This window comes from Echiichthys vipera, assembly GCF_963691815.1.
Source record: "Echiichthys vipera genome assembly, chromosome: 17".
Lineage (NCBI taxonomy): Eukaryota > Metazoa > Chordata > Actinopteri > Perciformes > Trachinidae > Echiichthys > Echiichthys vipera.
The window spans coordinates 3,661,831-3,676,062 of NC_139842.1; the positions used below are offsets into that span (position 1 = coordinate 3,661,831).

The 14,232-nt window shown below is 45.0% G+C and overlaps 1 protein-coding gene across 1 annotated transcript; it reads left to right on the forward strand.

Annotated features, from left to right (window-relative positions):
• Positions 1 to 6,895: 6,895 nt before the first annotated feature.
• Positions 6,896 to 8,332, forward strand: LOC310959618 (somatostatin receptor 3; the record flags this gene model as incomplete). Its single annotated transcript, XM_083931047.1, has 1 exon — positions 6,896 to 8,332. One exon carries the CDS (start codon positions 6,896 to 6,898, stop codon positions 8,330 to 8,332), a length of 1,437 nt encoding a protein of 478 aa, XP_083787173.1.
• Between the last annotated feature and the right edge of the window lie 5,900 nt (positions 8,333 to 14,232).

Genomic DNA, 14,232 nt, shown 5'->3' on the forward strand with positions numbered 1-14,232 from the left:
CCCCTCCAGGCCCGTTTGTACTCACACTACCTGGGCCTCGGAGAATGCTTCTTGCTGCCTATACGTCATCACGCCGTAACACGTCACACGCATTGATGACGTCATGGCGATGCGTGGCTTTGTTTCCAGATCTTTCCGTAGACCTCTGAGTTTTTGTGCGTCTTGTCGACCGTTTTTTAATCTTTTCATCGACCAAATCTGCAGTAAACACTCCACCTCCGCATCACACCAACGTGAACCTTTCACCGCCATTGTTTTAAATGTCCGCGCATGGTCCCTCCTTCTTTTTTCTACGTCCCAACAGGCGCACAGGAAATGACATCAGAACCGCCGTAGGCTCCGTGCATAACTGCGGCCAGCTGGCCGTCCACGGCCCGTCTGAGAGAGGTGGGCTTTTGTAAAGCGCGTTTGCACATGTACGAGCACGATGCCTACGGCGGTTCTGACGTCATTTCCTGTGCGCCTGTTGGGACATTTGTTTGTATGATCTTCTTGTCCACTGGCAGTGTGTTAGGGTGCACGCACACTGTCAATCCGTACCGTGCCCAAGCACGTTTCACGGGTAAAGTCTAGTTCGTTTGACCAGTGTTAGTGCAGCCGTATCGTGTCTATGAGCAGTACGGTTGCCGACCACGGCCTGTTTCGGAGAGGTGGGCTTTTGTAAAGCACGTTTGCACGTGTACGAGCACGAGGCCTACGTCGGTTCTGAGGTCATTTCCTGTGCGCCTGTTGGGACGTAGAAAAAAGAAGGAGGGACCATGCGCAGACATTTAAAACAATGGCGGTGAAAGGTTCACGTTGGTGTGATGCGGAGGTGGAGTGTTTACTGCAGATTTGGTCGATGAAAAGATTCAAAAACAGTCGACAAGACGCACAAAAACTCAGAGGTCTACGGAAAGATCTGGAAACAAAGCCACGCATCGCCATGACGTCATCAATGCGTGTGACGTGTTACGGCGTGATGACGTATAGGCAGCAAGAAGCATTCTCCGAGGCCCAGGTAGTGTGAGTACAAACGGGCCTGGAGGGGGGGACAAGGACCCTAAAGCACGGGGCACGGGACGGAGGCACAGTGGGAGGGCGCCCTCAGATGCAGCAGATGTGCGCAGAGGGCTGTGAGTCAGTCTGCTCGTTGGTGTTCAGATTGAACGTCTTCCTCCCCTCCCGTCGTTCACGGGGAGAAGAGAGAGAGAGACGCGGACGAGGACGTGACGCCGGCAGCAGTTCAGAACCCCAATTTAAAAATGGATTCCCTCCCTCAGAGACGCTCGCAAAGTGTTTTCAGCGTGAGGGTTAATGAGGCGGCGTGAAATGTGAGAACTAAACGACACTCCGGGGTGTTCGAGACCAGAGACGTACGAAGTGATTTCTCTGAGGGATCGCAATTGATCCTTTACGTTCGGCAACAATGAAACATCGATTAATCCGCGGATGATTTCGCTGATTGATGATTGTTTAAGAATATTAAAGAAAAGTTACCAAGTGATGTCTTTTAATTGTTTGTTTTATGATTTTAATTGTTTGTTTTATGATATCTAGAAGCAGCAAATCGTCACATTTGAGAAGAAAATATTTAGCTTGAAAAATGACTTTATGTGACGTCGGCGTGACGTATTTTCTACGTCATTTCTTGACGTCCAACGGTCGACTGAAGGGGTCGTTACTAACGCCAGGCGACGTCTTCTTTCGATGTTTACCAAACGTCAGATGTTGCCGTCCTCCCCCGGTGCAGGTTGTTTTTGAGTTCTTATGTTGTAACATGTGCTCATATGTGCTCATGTTGGCGGCTGTGGCTCGGTGGAAGAGTGGGTCATCCTCCATTCGAGTGGCAGTTCGATCCCCAGCTCCCCCGGTGCGCATGTCGAAGTGTCCGTGGGCAAGACACTGAATGTCCATGTGCACACAGCGCCCTCCGTTGAACCAGTTGAACCAGTTGAACCGGTCCGCACTGGGATAAAAAACAGCTGTTTTGCCACTTCTCAGGTTCGCAACCAACTTATTTAGGTCTAAATGCTCCGAACGGTTCGAGATCTGGGGTGAGAACGGGTCGGATCGACAGTGGAAACGTGGCACCCGGGTGCAGACGCTAATTTTGTCCTCCTTTGCTTCTGATGTGGTGACGCGCCGCGCCTCCGTGCAAGTAGCTCTGGAACGTCTTTCCCTAAAAGTCGGAAGAGAAACTGAATACGTGGCATTGTCACTGGACTCGATGCTGCTTTATAATGTTTAATAATCGTGTTTATGGAGTCGAACGTGACACCAGGAAGAAACTGAACAGGCATACTCGTCTACTGGCACTGGGAGAGGACACTATCGCCTGTTTTTAGTGTTTTACCGTCCTTTAAAAGAACTAAATGCTAATTTTGGTGGGAAAATGGTGCAGTTTTAATCTTTCTCAGGGTTGACCGACTGAAGAACTAACAAAAAAACACCAAAAAACAAAAAAACATGTGCACTTTACACCAAAGAAGGCTTCTGAGATGCATTTCCATTTGACACTTTCTCACTTTAGCGGTAAACACTCAGCCCGAGGAGCTCGAGGTGCGTGTAAACGTGGCCTCGCTCCTGGTATTTCACTGTTGTTTGTCGCGCTCTGGCTGCTGCACAACAATAACGGGAACAAAAATAACATCTTTCTGTCGCTTTATTGGTTTTTAAATAGAAACGTATGATCCAAAATGTGCAAATTCTCCCTCTTGTTATGAATCACGATCATGAAAAGTGTCATTTACAAGTTCAGCAATATTAAAAAAGCTTCATCTTCATGCTTGAATGAGGATTATTGGCTACAATTGAACCAAAAATCACATGTGCATGCACACTGCTGAGACATGAGGGACACATTTTGTACAGAACGGCAGGAGAAATGAATTTAAATCATCAATAACTGCAAAGAAGCGTCACATTTAGTCTCTCACCGTGGTTTTACTCATCGTAATTGTGAGAAAAGAGAAGCTCCGGCTGTAACAGTCGCCTTATCTGATCAATAAATGATATTTAATTAAAGTACAGCAGTAAAATGGAGCCGATGTATGAATCTAATCCTGGTTATGATTTTTAAAAAAACTTCAGTGGTGTTTATTTTATTATATCCCACATTTATAACATATTATTGTGTTTGTTCGTTCTCTTTTTGAGACGTTTCCACCGGAGAACGAAACCCGCCCTTGTGTTTTGCTGCCATGTGTTTATTTGGTCTCGGTTTGATTTACGACACTAGGGTTTTTCCTCTTGCGCCGGTTGCCATGGCGACGCAGATCCAGCCAAATTTCACGTGGAAACGCCCGTAATCACGGCGGCAAATTGGGAGATATTGAAAAATGATAAATGTGACAGCGCGGTGATATCGAACACACAACTCTGGGCTCATAGAGAAAAGAGAAAACATGCGGTACATTTGTTCTTCTTCAGGTTTATTTTCTTCTTTTTCTTCTTCTTCTTTGGTGACTGAACGCCAGGAAGGCAGAGACTCTTTCATAGACTCTGCAGCTGTCGCCATCGAGGTGACAATAACCTCTCAGTCGGTTTGTTTGACTCGATGAACGTGCTCGGGGGCACATCTGTGTTTTTCTCTATCGATCATTTTTGAGGAAAAAAAACCTGAAAATTCCTCGGCTCATGATGCTTTTTACTGCGATATTAACTTCTCTGTGGAAGCCTACAGCTGTGCACTCAATGAAGAGTGAAATTAAACCGGGATGCCTCTGATGTCTCTGTTAGTTTATCTGTTTTTGCACCACTGTACATCGTAGCACTGTAAATATAGCCTGGGGTTCCTCTACGTCTCATGGATCTACTCATAATGATTCATTACGCACAACGGCTTAAAGAAGGTTTTTATCACTAACTATCAAAGTGATGGCTCTCAGCAGGAAACCGCTGGATGCTTACTCCAGGTAGGGAATGAGTCCTGACCCCGAGTGAAGGAGTTCAAGTACCTCTGGATCTTGTTCACGAGTGAGGGGACGATGGAGCGTGAGTTTGGCCGGAGAATCGGAGCAGCGGGGGCGGTGTTGCAGTCTCTCTACCGCACCGTTGTGACGAAAAGAGAGCTGAGGAAGACAAAGCTCTGGATCTACCGGTCAGTCCTGGTTCCTACCCTCACCTGTGGTCATGAAAGCTGGGTCAGGACCCAAAGAAGGAGGTCCAGGTCCAAGCGTCTGAAATGTGTTTCCTCAGGAGGGGGGCTGGAGTCTCCCTTAGAGAGAGGGGGAGAAGTTCAGCATCCGTGAGGAACTCGGAGTAGAGCCGCTGCTCCTTTGCGTTGAAAGGAGCCAGTTGAGGTGGTTCAGGATCATCTAGTAAGGATGAACCCTGGGCGCCTCCCTAGGGAGGTGTTCCAGGCACGTCCAGCTGGGAGGAGGCCTCGGGGAAGACCCAGGACCAGGTGGAGAGATTAGATCTCCACACTGGCCTGGGAACGCCTCGGGATCCCCCAGTTAGAGCCGGTTAATGTGGCCCGGGAAAGGGAAGTTTGGGGTCCCGTGCTGGAGCTCATTCTAATTTAGCCTCTGAATATGAATGTTTATGCAAATCTTTGTGCCAGTCCATCCAATATTTGCAACAAGTAAAGTGTGGATGCCAGACTTTGCTAGCATGGTTAATATTAACCTGAATAAAAGGTCACTCTTTAGTTTCTTTTTAATTTTTTAATAAAAACCGAGTGTGTGCACGTGTGGGCGAGCGCGCACCAGCTGTTAAAAGCTGTTTACCAAACGTGAGTCTCCTGGAACCAGCTCTCCCAGTGTGTTTCCAGTCCACGTTCATCTGCTGGGCTGCTAATGTAATGTCAATTATGAGCATCACACACTTGTGGGAACACGCTCTGTTTAATTTATCTGCCGTATCAATAGGACCAAACATGCCCGCTGTGGTCAAATCATTCTCCCTGCAAACATCGATTTTCACCCGGGTTTAATTGTTTCCCGTCGGACTCATCATCCGTCTTTCCATCACTTTATCTGTATCCTGTTTTTCTCCCCTTCTTGCCTCTCTGAGCGTTATCTTTACCCTGCTTCCTGTGTTTGTCACAGTAAACACTTTGATAACATTACAGTATTTTTATGATTGCTTTACAGTCTCACGGTGTGCACAGAACAGAGCGGCTCGCTGAATCACCGTAGCAGCGCATGTGTGTTGCTGAAATGCACGGGGGAAGTGAACGCGCGGGAACAAATGAGAAAAGAAACGTATTAAATTGCCTTTTGATTACTTTCAATGGGTTGCGACGCAGCCAGGGTCTGTCGCGGCCTTGTAAATTGATGTTTACAGTAATAATATGTGTTTTGCTGCACATCAGATCACTGAGGATGAAATAAGGTTCAGTGTCGTTTTGAATAAAACAATCTTTGTGATACAGAACAAACAGTCACACAGTCACGGCCATTTTGATGTCAAGGTCGTTCTTTATGCTTATTTCATGCTGAAATACTCATTTTCATTAAACCCATGAGCACATCTATGGTAAGAGTTTAAGCTTTGCCACGATTCTTTGTGGAGAAGCTGTCAATTAAATCAACAAATGGATTCATTTTCATTTGAAGACAGTCGTAATCACCTCGTTTTAATGCACTGCACGAATATGTTCAGTAACACAGCGCATCCATAATGTTCTATTGAAATTGGCTTTTTATTTTTTAAATGTATTTATATATATTTACATATTCTTTTTCATTCGTTTATTCGTTTTCATCTCTCTTCTGATCGTTCGAAATAAAGATATCATTCACATTCATTCATTCATTCACATCCAATTACTGGTAAAAATGCATTTTAAATACTGACTTCTTCATAAATTGCCTCTTGAGGAAAGTTACACACTCGAGTTCTTGTTGTTCGGTAAAATATTTATTCTAAAATGCAACAATAATTAAAATCCAGTGGTAAACATAAACAATGTTGTGACGCTCTTGTGGAAGAATTACTGATGTGATTAAAGAAGAATTCCTTTATTAGTCCCGCAACGGGGAAATTCACTCTATTATTATTCATGTCACACACACACACACACACACACACACACACACACGCACGCACACACACACACACACACACATGCACAAACAGGACCTATACATGCAATTAATGGAGAGATGTCAGAGCGAGGGGGCTGCCAGTGACTAGCGCCCCGAGCAGTTGGGGGTTCGGTGCCTTGCTCAACAACACCTCACCACCAGTCCACGCTCCATTCATGATCCACACAGGGACTCGAACCGGCTCCGGTTCCCAGCCAAGTCACCTATGGGCTGAGCTACTGCCGCCCCAAAATGACTACAGGGATGAAAATGTGCACAAAGAGATGTTAAATGATTGATACAAGTTGAATAAAAACACATAAAAGCAACTAAAAGCACAAAAAACGACTAAAAACAGATGCAAAACTGTCCCAAAATGACAACAATGAGGTGTATTATTTAGATTTAAGAGTAAATTAAGAGAACACAGTTTTGTGTTTGATGTTTTGCAAATGCTGATATTCTTTTTATTCTAACCACTTGACACATTTTTGTTTTTTAGTAGTGGTTGTTGCAACTGTCTCTTCTGGTTTATGTGTGTAAAATAATTATAATCATAATAATATCAGCAGAATTACTAAACGTGACACAAACACCTTTTGTCAGAACACACTCAACAAACTTGCAGGTGGTTTTCAAATGCAGAAAGAAAGACGTGTTTTTGAAGTCAGAGGCACTTAAGCATAGAAACTTGATTTCGTCCTCGTGTCCTTGAGAGACAAAGACGTCTTTTCTTCCTTTTCATCTCAGTGTCCACGGACATGAAATGTGAAATGTGTCGAATAACGATTCAACTAATTGATTTTTTTTCCTCCCACCAACAGAACAGATGGGCGGGAGCTGAAGCGGCAGAAGGACAAAGCGACAGCAAGAGCACATCCATGGGTGTCGTCTCGCCTCCCGGGCTCGAGATGACGCACGAGACGTGGGAGAACGGCAGCTTCGCCACCCCCTCGACCGGCCTCCCACTGTTTCTGCTCATGTTCAACGACAGCGATCTGAACGAGACGCTGTTTAACTCCACCAACTCCACCGGCCCCGATGTCTCCTCGGGTCCCGGCGTGGCGGGGGTCCTCATACCGCTCATATACATCATCGTGTGCATCATCGGCCTGGGTGGAAACACTTTAGTGATTCACATCGTGCTGCACTACTCGAAGACAGAGTCGGTGACCAACATCTACATCCTCAACCTAGCCATCGCCGATGAGCTCTTCATGCTCAGCCTGCCTTTCCAGGCCGTTCAAAACACCCTCCAGTCGTGGCCGTTTGGCTCCTTCATGTGCCGTCTGGTCATGACTGTCGACTCCATCAACCAGTTCACGAGCATCTTCTGCCTGACCGTGATGAGCATCGATCGCTACCTCGCTGTCGTGCACCCTATTCGGTCTTCAAAGTGGCGGCGCCCTCAGGTGGCCAAATTGGTGAACGGCACTGTTTGGGCTCTGTCGTTTCTCGTTGTTCTGCCCGTGGTGATCTTTGCCAACATCCAGAGGGAAGGAGGGACCTGTAACATCGTCTGGCCGCAGCCGGCGAACATCTGGCGGGTGGCGTTCATCATTTACACCTTCACGGTGGGATTCCTCTGCCCTCTTCTCATCATCTGCCTCTGCTACCTGCTCATCGTCTTCAAGATCCGCAGCTCGGGTAAAAAAGTCCACGCCACCTCCACCAAGCGCAGGAAGTCGGAGAGAAAAGTGACGCGCATGGTGGTGATCGTCGTCGCCGTGTTTTTCTTCTGCTGGCTCCCGTTCTACGCCCTCAACATCATCAACCTGCTGGTGTCGCTGCCCCCGGAGTACCAGGGTCTTTACTATTTCGCCGTCGTGCTCGGCTACGCCAACAGCTGCGCCAACCCCATCGTCTATGGCTTCATGTCAGACAACTTCAAGAGGGGTTTCCGGAAAGCCCTGTGCCGCTCCACGAGGAAGGTGGAGAACCACGAGCCTCTGGAGCGCCAGCAGCAGCAGAAGCAGGGCAGGGCGGCGCTCATGCCCAGGGAGAGCCTGAGGCGGGTGATAAGGGACGAAGGGGACGACGAAGACGTCTCGGAAATGACAGAGATCTACAGAATCGCCCAAAATGGCAACAGCAGCTTGCAGCCGCTGTTGTCCGATAAAGGAGCGGCTCTAGGACCGACGGAGCTGCCGTCCCCAGACAGGAAGGACAGATCTGGGGACGCCAAGGGGAAAGAATCCGCCAACGGGTCCACGCTGACTGTACCGCTGCTTCTCAATGGAACCAAAAATGGCAGCATCAAAACTCTGCCAGAGGAAAACACGGACCAGAGCACCTCGCTGGAGATAAGTTACTTGTAGTGGGAAATATGGAGCGTGTTTAACTCAAACTGAACTTAATATTATGACAACGGGCAGGCAATATTCAACTGGGACGGATCTATTAAAAAAAAATCTATACTATGAAGACTTTAGAGTTGCTTCTTTCAACAGACTTTGACATCTGAAGTTTTACCAACACACAGAATGTATTCCTGTCATATTGTGTACATATGCATGAATATGAATGTACAACGTCGTGCCTTTTATTGACTTAAAAATCTTGTTGTTTGTTCCATAATGTGACAATCATTCGCTCGAATTTTACTCGTACTTAAGCTCAAATCAGCATTCACAGCAACCGTCTGTACATTAGCTGAGCATTGATGATTTCTCTCTGTTTAATTATGTTTCTATGTGTTTTAACGGAAACGTAATTACCTGCCAGGATTGTGTTTTTTAAGTTGTATTGACGTTGTCGACGTTTAAAGCATAGCACGAGGTTATGTTGGGGTTAAAAAAAAGCATTTTGTTTGTCTGTGAAACATCGGAAATTTAGTTAAATGTTAAATGGAGTTTGCTTTTCTTTCCCCGACTTAAACCGTACCTGAACATAACCGTGAAAAAGTTTCATGTTTCATGTGATATTGTGATCTTTGCAGGTTTGCTCAATAGCGTAAAATGAGACCAGGCGAGACGGCGTATCATCTCCATAGCACTGACTCTGCATTTCCATTCTGACGTCAGGCTTTTTGCGTAGCTGGGTTTAAGTTGCAGCATCTTAAAATATAACTGAGGACAGAGATAGTGAGATACTTGTTCCAGCTGCGTTTGTAGTTGTGATGAAATGGAGAAAATAACGTTTTATTTCTCTGATTCGCTGCTTTGTTCTCGATAACTGCCGCTCCCTCTCTTCATTTATTCTCTAGCTTGCTCTTTTTCTTTCTCTCTCTCGCTCGTTGAGCCTCCGTCCGAACCGGCCATTCCGACCAGCTGACAGTTTGTAAGTGACTTGACCAGCTGACTTTGTTACGAGCCGATTGGCTGCTGAAACAGGTGACGTGCCTTACAATCTAAAACCAGCTGCTGGCGACTTGACAAGCGCAGTTGCAGGCGACAAAATCCATCGTTTTGTGTCGAGACGAGTCAGTTCACACCAGGGGTGGAAGAACGCCGGAACTGGCCCGTACGGTGTACCACTAAAAGATTTGGAGGGGTACGCCGTACCGCAAAGAGAAGGCAACACACCTGCTAACGTCACATTACCAGAAGCAACACGTTTTCCCCAGTACACATTTTATATAACTGGTTCTGACCTGTCTCTGAATTATATATATACAGAATATACACAATGTACAATATGTTGATGTTTCAGTATTCTGTTTTATGTGCGCAGGGTTTCGCTGAACAGACAACGAGAGAGCGACACAGGTGCGCACGGCTTAACCAGATCTTATGTGCGCAGCGGGTAAACAAAGTGTTTTAGCAGACAGACATTTGTTGCAATGTTTGAGACTTTCACACCAGCAGAGAGGTAAAAAGTACAACAGTTATAAGAAGTCCTGGTAAATGCTTGATAAGTAGACTAGTGTATTTTTCGGCATGCACACAATCGGTCAATATGAAAGTACCGGCAAGAAATAAAGGCTACTTTCACCGCTGGTTTACACCGATGCAACGTTTACCTGCCACATTTAAAAACAGTTTAGTGTCATCGCGAATCCTTGGTCTGAATTGGGCCTAAAAGTATTGACGCCTGCGCAGTAATCCTTAGGTATTATCGAGCTTGTACCGCGCACTTTTGAGCCTGCATCTCAAAAATCTCGAGGGGTGCTTTGGAGGGGAAGACGTTGTAAATGACCCCAACACCTGGTCCCCAGACTCAACACGACACCCTACCCTTACATGTGAACGTGCAAAACGGAGGGTTAGGGCCCAATTTGTGGTATTGAGACCGTGCCGAAGTCTTGCCCCAGATCTCCGCTGGGTACAACGGAGAGCCTGAAAAATTAGCCGTTGCCCCCGGAGGTTGACGTCACACAGATAGCAGATGGGTTGCGATGAGGTTGCACTTCTTCTTCAGCTGCCTTTGGCACCTTTTACCGCGAAAATTCCACCTCTACCTTGCCCTCCGTCATTCATCAGAAACTCACTCTGCAGCCGTTCATTCATGAGTGCTCACACACACTCACCACACTCTCTGACAGCAGTTATATTTATCCGGCTGTAACGACAGTAAAGCCGGCGCTGGTGCTGCTGCTGCTGCTGCTGCTTTCGGCTGGTCTTCAGCCCACACACCCACGCTCACTCTCCTGCAAAGCTCCGCTGAGGAGCATGAGACCATTATTAAAGGCACATTAAAAAGGGATTTGCCAGGCTCTACTTTATTTGCCAAGTCCCCCCCTGGGGCGGTTGGCGGTTTGATGAGAGCGGAGATTTGTTCAGAGCGTTTGGAGCCGTGTGTGTGTGTGTGTGTGTTTTCTTCTTCTTGTTTACTAGTGTTTGTGTGTGTCGGGCTATAAATATTGAGCCGGTGTGATCCCGCACTCCCCTCGGTGATAACCCACCTGTGCACGCCGAACACGGAGAGGTGATATCAGTTGATGTTCTGCGGGTGACTCAGTGTGGTTCTCTCTGCCTACACAAATCACCCACGTACAATACGGACAAGTTAACTCTAACAGCCTGTTCTTCCCTTTGTTTTGGCAGGAGAAACTCTGCAAACTCAAAACACATGATCCTGATGAATATCTTCCTCTTTTGGGATTGAATGTGTTCTTCTCTCTCTCTCTCGCACATTTAGCACATTCAGACGCAGAGTAATGTTTATTTCTGCAGCCTAATCAGGATGCATGAGGAGTGTTTTCCCGCTGGTGACGCCAACGGAGTGGGAGTCTTTATTACTTTCACTTAAGTTGAAGTGTTTGTGTTGATTAAAGCGCAGGAACAGTTTCCCAGCAGGACACAAACCCTCATCAGCAGATTACACTGTAAATCTGTCGTGTTTGGCATCTCTTCAAACCATCATTTAGCCACATGATTATACTGGGCGCAGGTTGATTTTGTATGGTATATATATATTATATAAACTGGTGTTTATTGTTTTTCTAAGTGGGGTGCTGCAGTTTCAATATTTTGTTGCATAAAGACAAATCTGTTATTGAATATATAATATAGATTTGAAGTAAGAAGAAATAAAATATGTGTTTTAGTGAAACGGGTGATTTTTGTCTTAATTTCACTTCTTGAGTGAGAAAATAATCAATAAAGACTCAGAAACTACGACTGACCAAAACATTTTCCTGCAGGAATAACATCGGAAATTTAGGGAGAAATTAACGACAACAACAACCAAGATTCAACTTTACCTGATGTTAGCATGTAGCTACATGAAGCCCCACGTAGTTAGCCGTTTGACTGTGGAGTAACGTTATAGCAGCACTTTCTACCATCAAAAAACATCAATAAAGGATTTTTAACAAAAAACTACACAATCAAACAAGTTCCAGCAGGAGAGTCATCTGGAAATTTGGAGAAATTAACAACAACAACAACCACGATTCAACTTTCCCTGACGTTAGCATGTAGCTACCTAATTAAGTTAAAAGTGTTATGATTTTGAAGTTATGTTATAGCAGCACTTTCTATCATTAAAAATCACCAATAAAGGCTTTTTTTTAACCAAAAACTACACAATCAAACAAGTTCCAGACAGAAAGTGGCCTGAAAATTTGGAGAAATTAACAAGAACATCAACCAAGATACAACTTTCCCTGACGTTAGCATGTAGCTAGCTACACGCAGCAATGTATGTCAAATGCAACACTGCAGTAACGCCTGTTAGAACATGTTTGATTGTGTAGTTTTAGTTTTATATTATATTTATTTGCATTTTCTAATGGTAAGAAGTGTCTATACGCTCCGTAGCTGTTGAATGGCGTTGAGAACTGGCGCCTGCGCAGTAGTAGCACTGATGACGTCAACACTTTAGCAAGTATTAACTAGCATCTACCTAATCTACCCTAAAGATTTTACTTGCATAACTTGTACGATGTCGACTGCAGTGTTAGTTTTATCCATTAAACGCCAATATGAGTCGTGCACAGGATAAAAAAAAACGGATAATTCACTTTCACACACTTACTCACAATATAAAGTCAACGCTAACGCTTTGTTTTTAAGTAATATTTCTGACGTGTCTACAGTTGTGACCCAGTTATTTATTGATCCATGTGCTGTTTCTGTCTTTTAATTAAATGTATTAGTGCTGACAGTGTGTGGGGGAGTTCAGCGCTTCTCTTCCAGATGATTGCGTTTCTGTAAATGAGGCGTGCACGATGAGAAATAGCTTGTATGTTGTAAGATAATAAACATTTGCATAGAGAAAGGTTTAAAGGAATAGTTCCACACATCAAAAAGTGAGACCCCAAGGGGAAGAAAACAACATATTGTGTTTAAGTACATTTAATATGAGTGCCTCAAAAAGCGTCCTCTTGTTTCCGTGCACCTGTACGATTCAAATCAAGGATCAGGAAGTGAGATAATAAATAATCAAGACACATAATGAATCAGACTCCTGCACACGCCGCGTTCACCATCTGCCGCCGCCGATCCCTGCAGGACGACACGTGGGTGTGTTTGATGAGTCATGGCGCAGCTGCCAGGTGATGATGCATGAACATGGAAAAGGTTTTAAATGTCACACAGAGACTGTTGCTGTTAATGTGCAGCTTTTTATTTTTTTAAAGGCTCAGGAGAAATGATGAATGTGGATTTTTAAGTGCAAAGATGGCGGCATCATTCACCACCTGACAACCAATCCCCCCTGAGAGATTCCTGCACGCCGTGTAACTGACATCCATCACACCGACGGACATCTTTATGTGTATTAGTCAGCGACATCTTTATTAGATCCAGAGGTTTTCGTCTCTGAACACACGTGAGGCCTGAGGAGTGACAGAAGATCGGCGATGAACCTTCTGGAAAGATCCACTCAGAGTTGTTTCTAAAGACTCCACTGTGAGGTTGTTATCTGTATTGAAGAAGAAGAAGAAGAAGAAGAAGAAGAAGAAGAAGAAGAAGAACAGACAGGACCTATATACATGCAGTTAATGGAGAGATGTTAGAGTGAGGGGGCTGCCAGTGACCGGCGCCCCGAGCAGTTGGGGTTTCGGTTCCTTGCTCAACAGCACCTCGGCAGTGCCCAGGAGATGAACTGGCACCTCTCCAGCCACCAGTCCACGCTCCATACATGGTCCACACAGGGACTCGAACCAGCGACCCTCCGGTTCCCACCCAAGTCACCTATGGAACTTTTATTTATACAGGTAAAATCTCATTGAGACCCAGGGTCTCATTTTTGAGAGAGACCTGTTACAGGTCGGCAGCAGCAAAACAAAAAGTTACAGACTAACTGAACACACGGGAGACACAACACACAACACAGACAGTACAATAATACAGAACAGACCGCAAAGGGCAAAGAACAAGTTAAGTACAAGTTAAGTTATGTACAAGTGCAGACCCCCACAGACTGTCTCAACAGCCTTCATACGAGCAGTTTGATGATGAACAAGTGAGCGGAGAACAACGGAGAGGATGCAAACACTGAGTAATTTATAATTTAGGGAGCGAAGTAAAAGATTTAACAGGAAAGTCGCTTTATTCTCACTTTGTTTACCATTTGACCAGGCTTTTATTTTGTGGAGTAATAAAAAATAGTCAGTATAATACTTTAATGTGTTTGATATAATGCTCTTACTTTGAAAATATGCACTTAAGGTTGTGCAATAAATAAATAAATAATTTCGATCTTAAGAAGAGAGTTAAAAAATGTATATGAAGCGTAAACAGGTCAACAAGAGAATGAAAATGTTATTTATAAATACAATTATTTTACACACGTGACTTTAATTTACAGTCTAGTTAAAGTTTCCTTACAC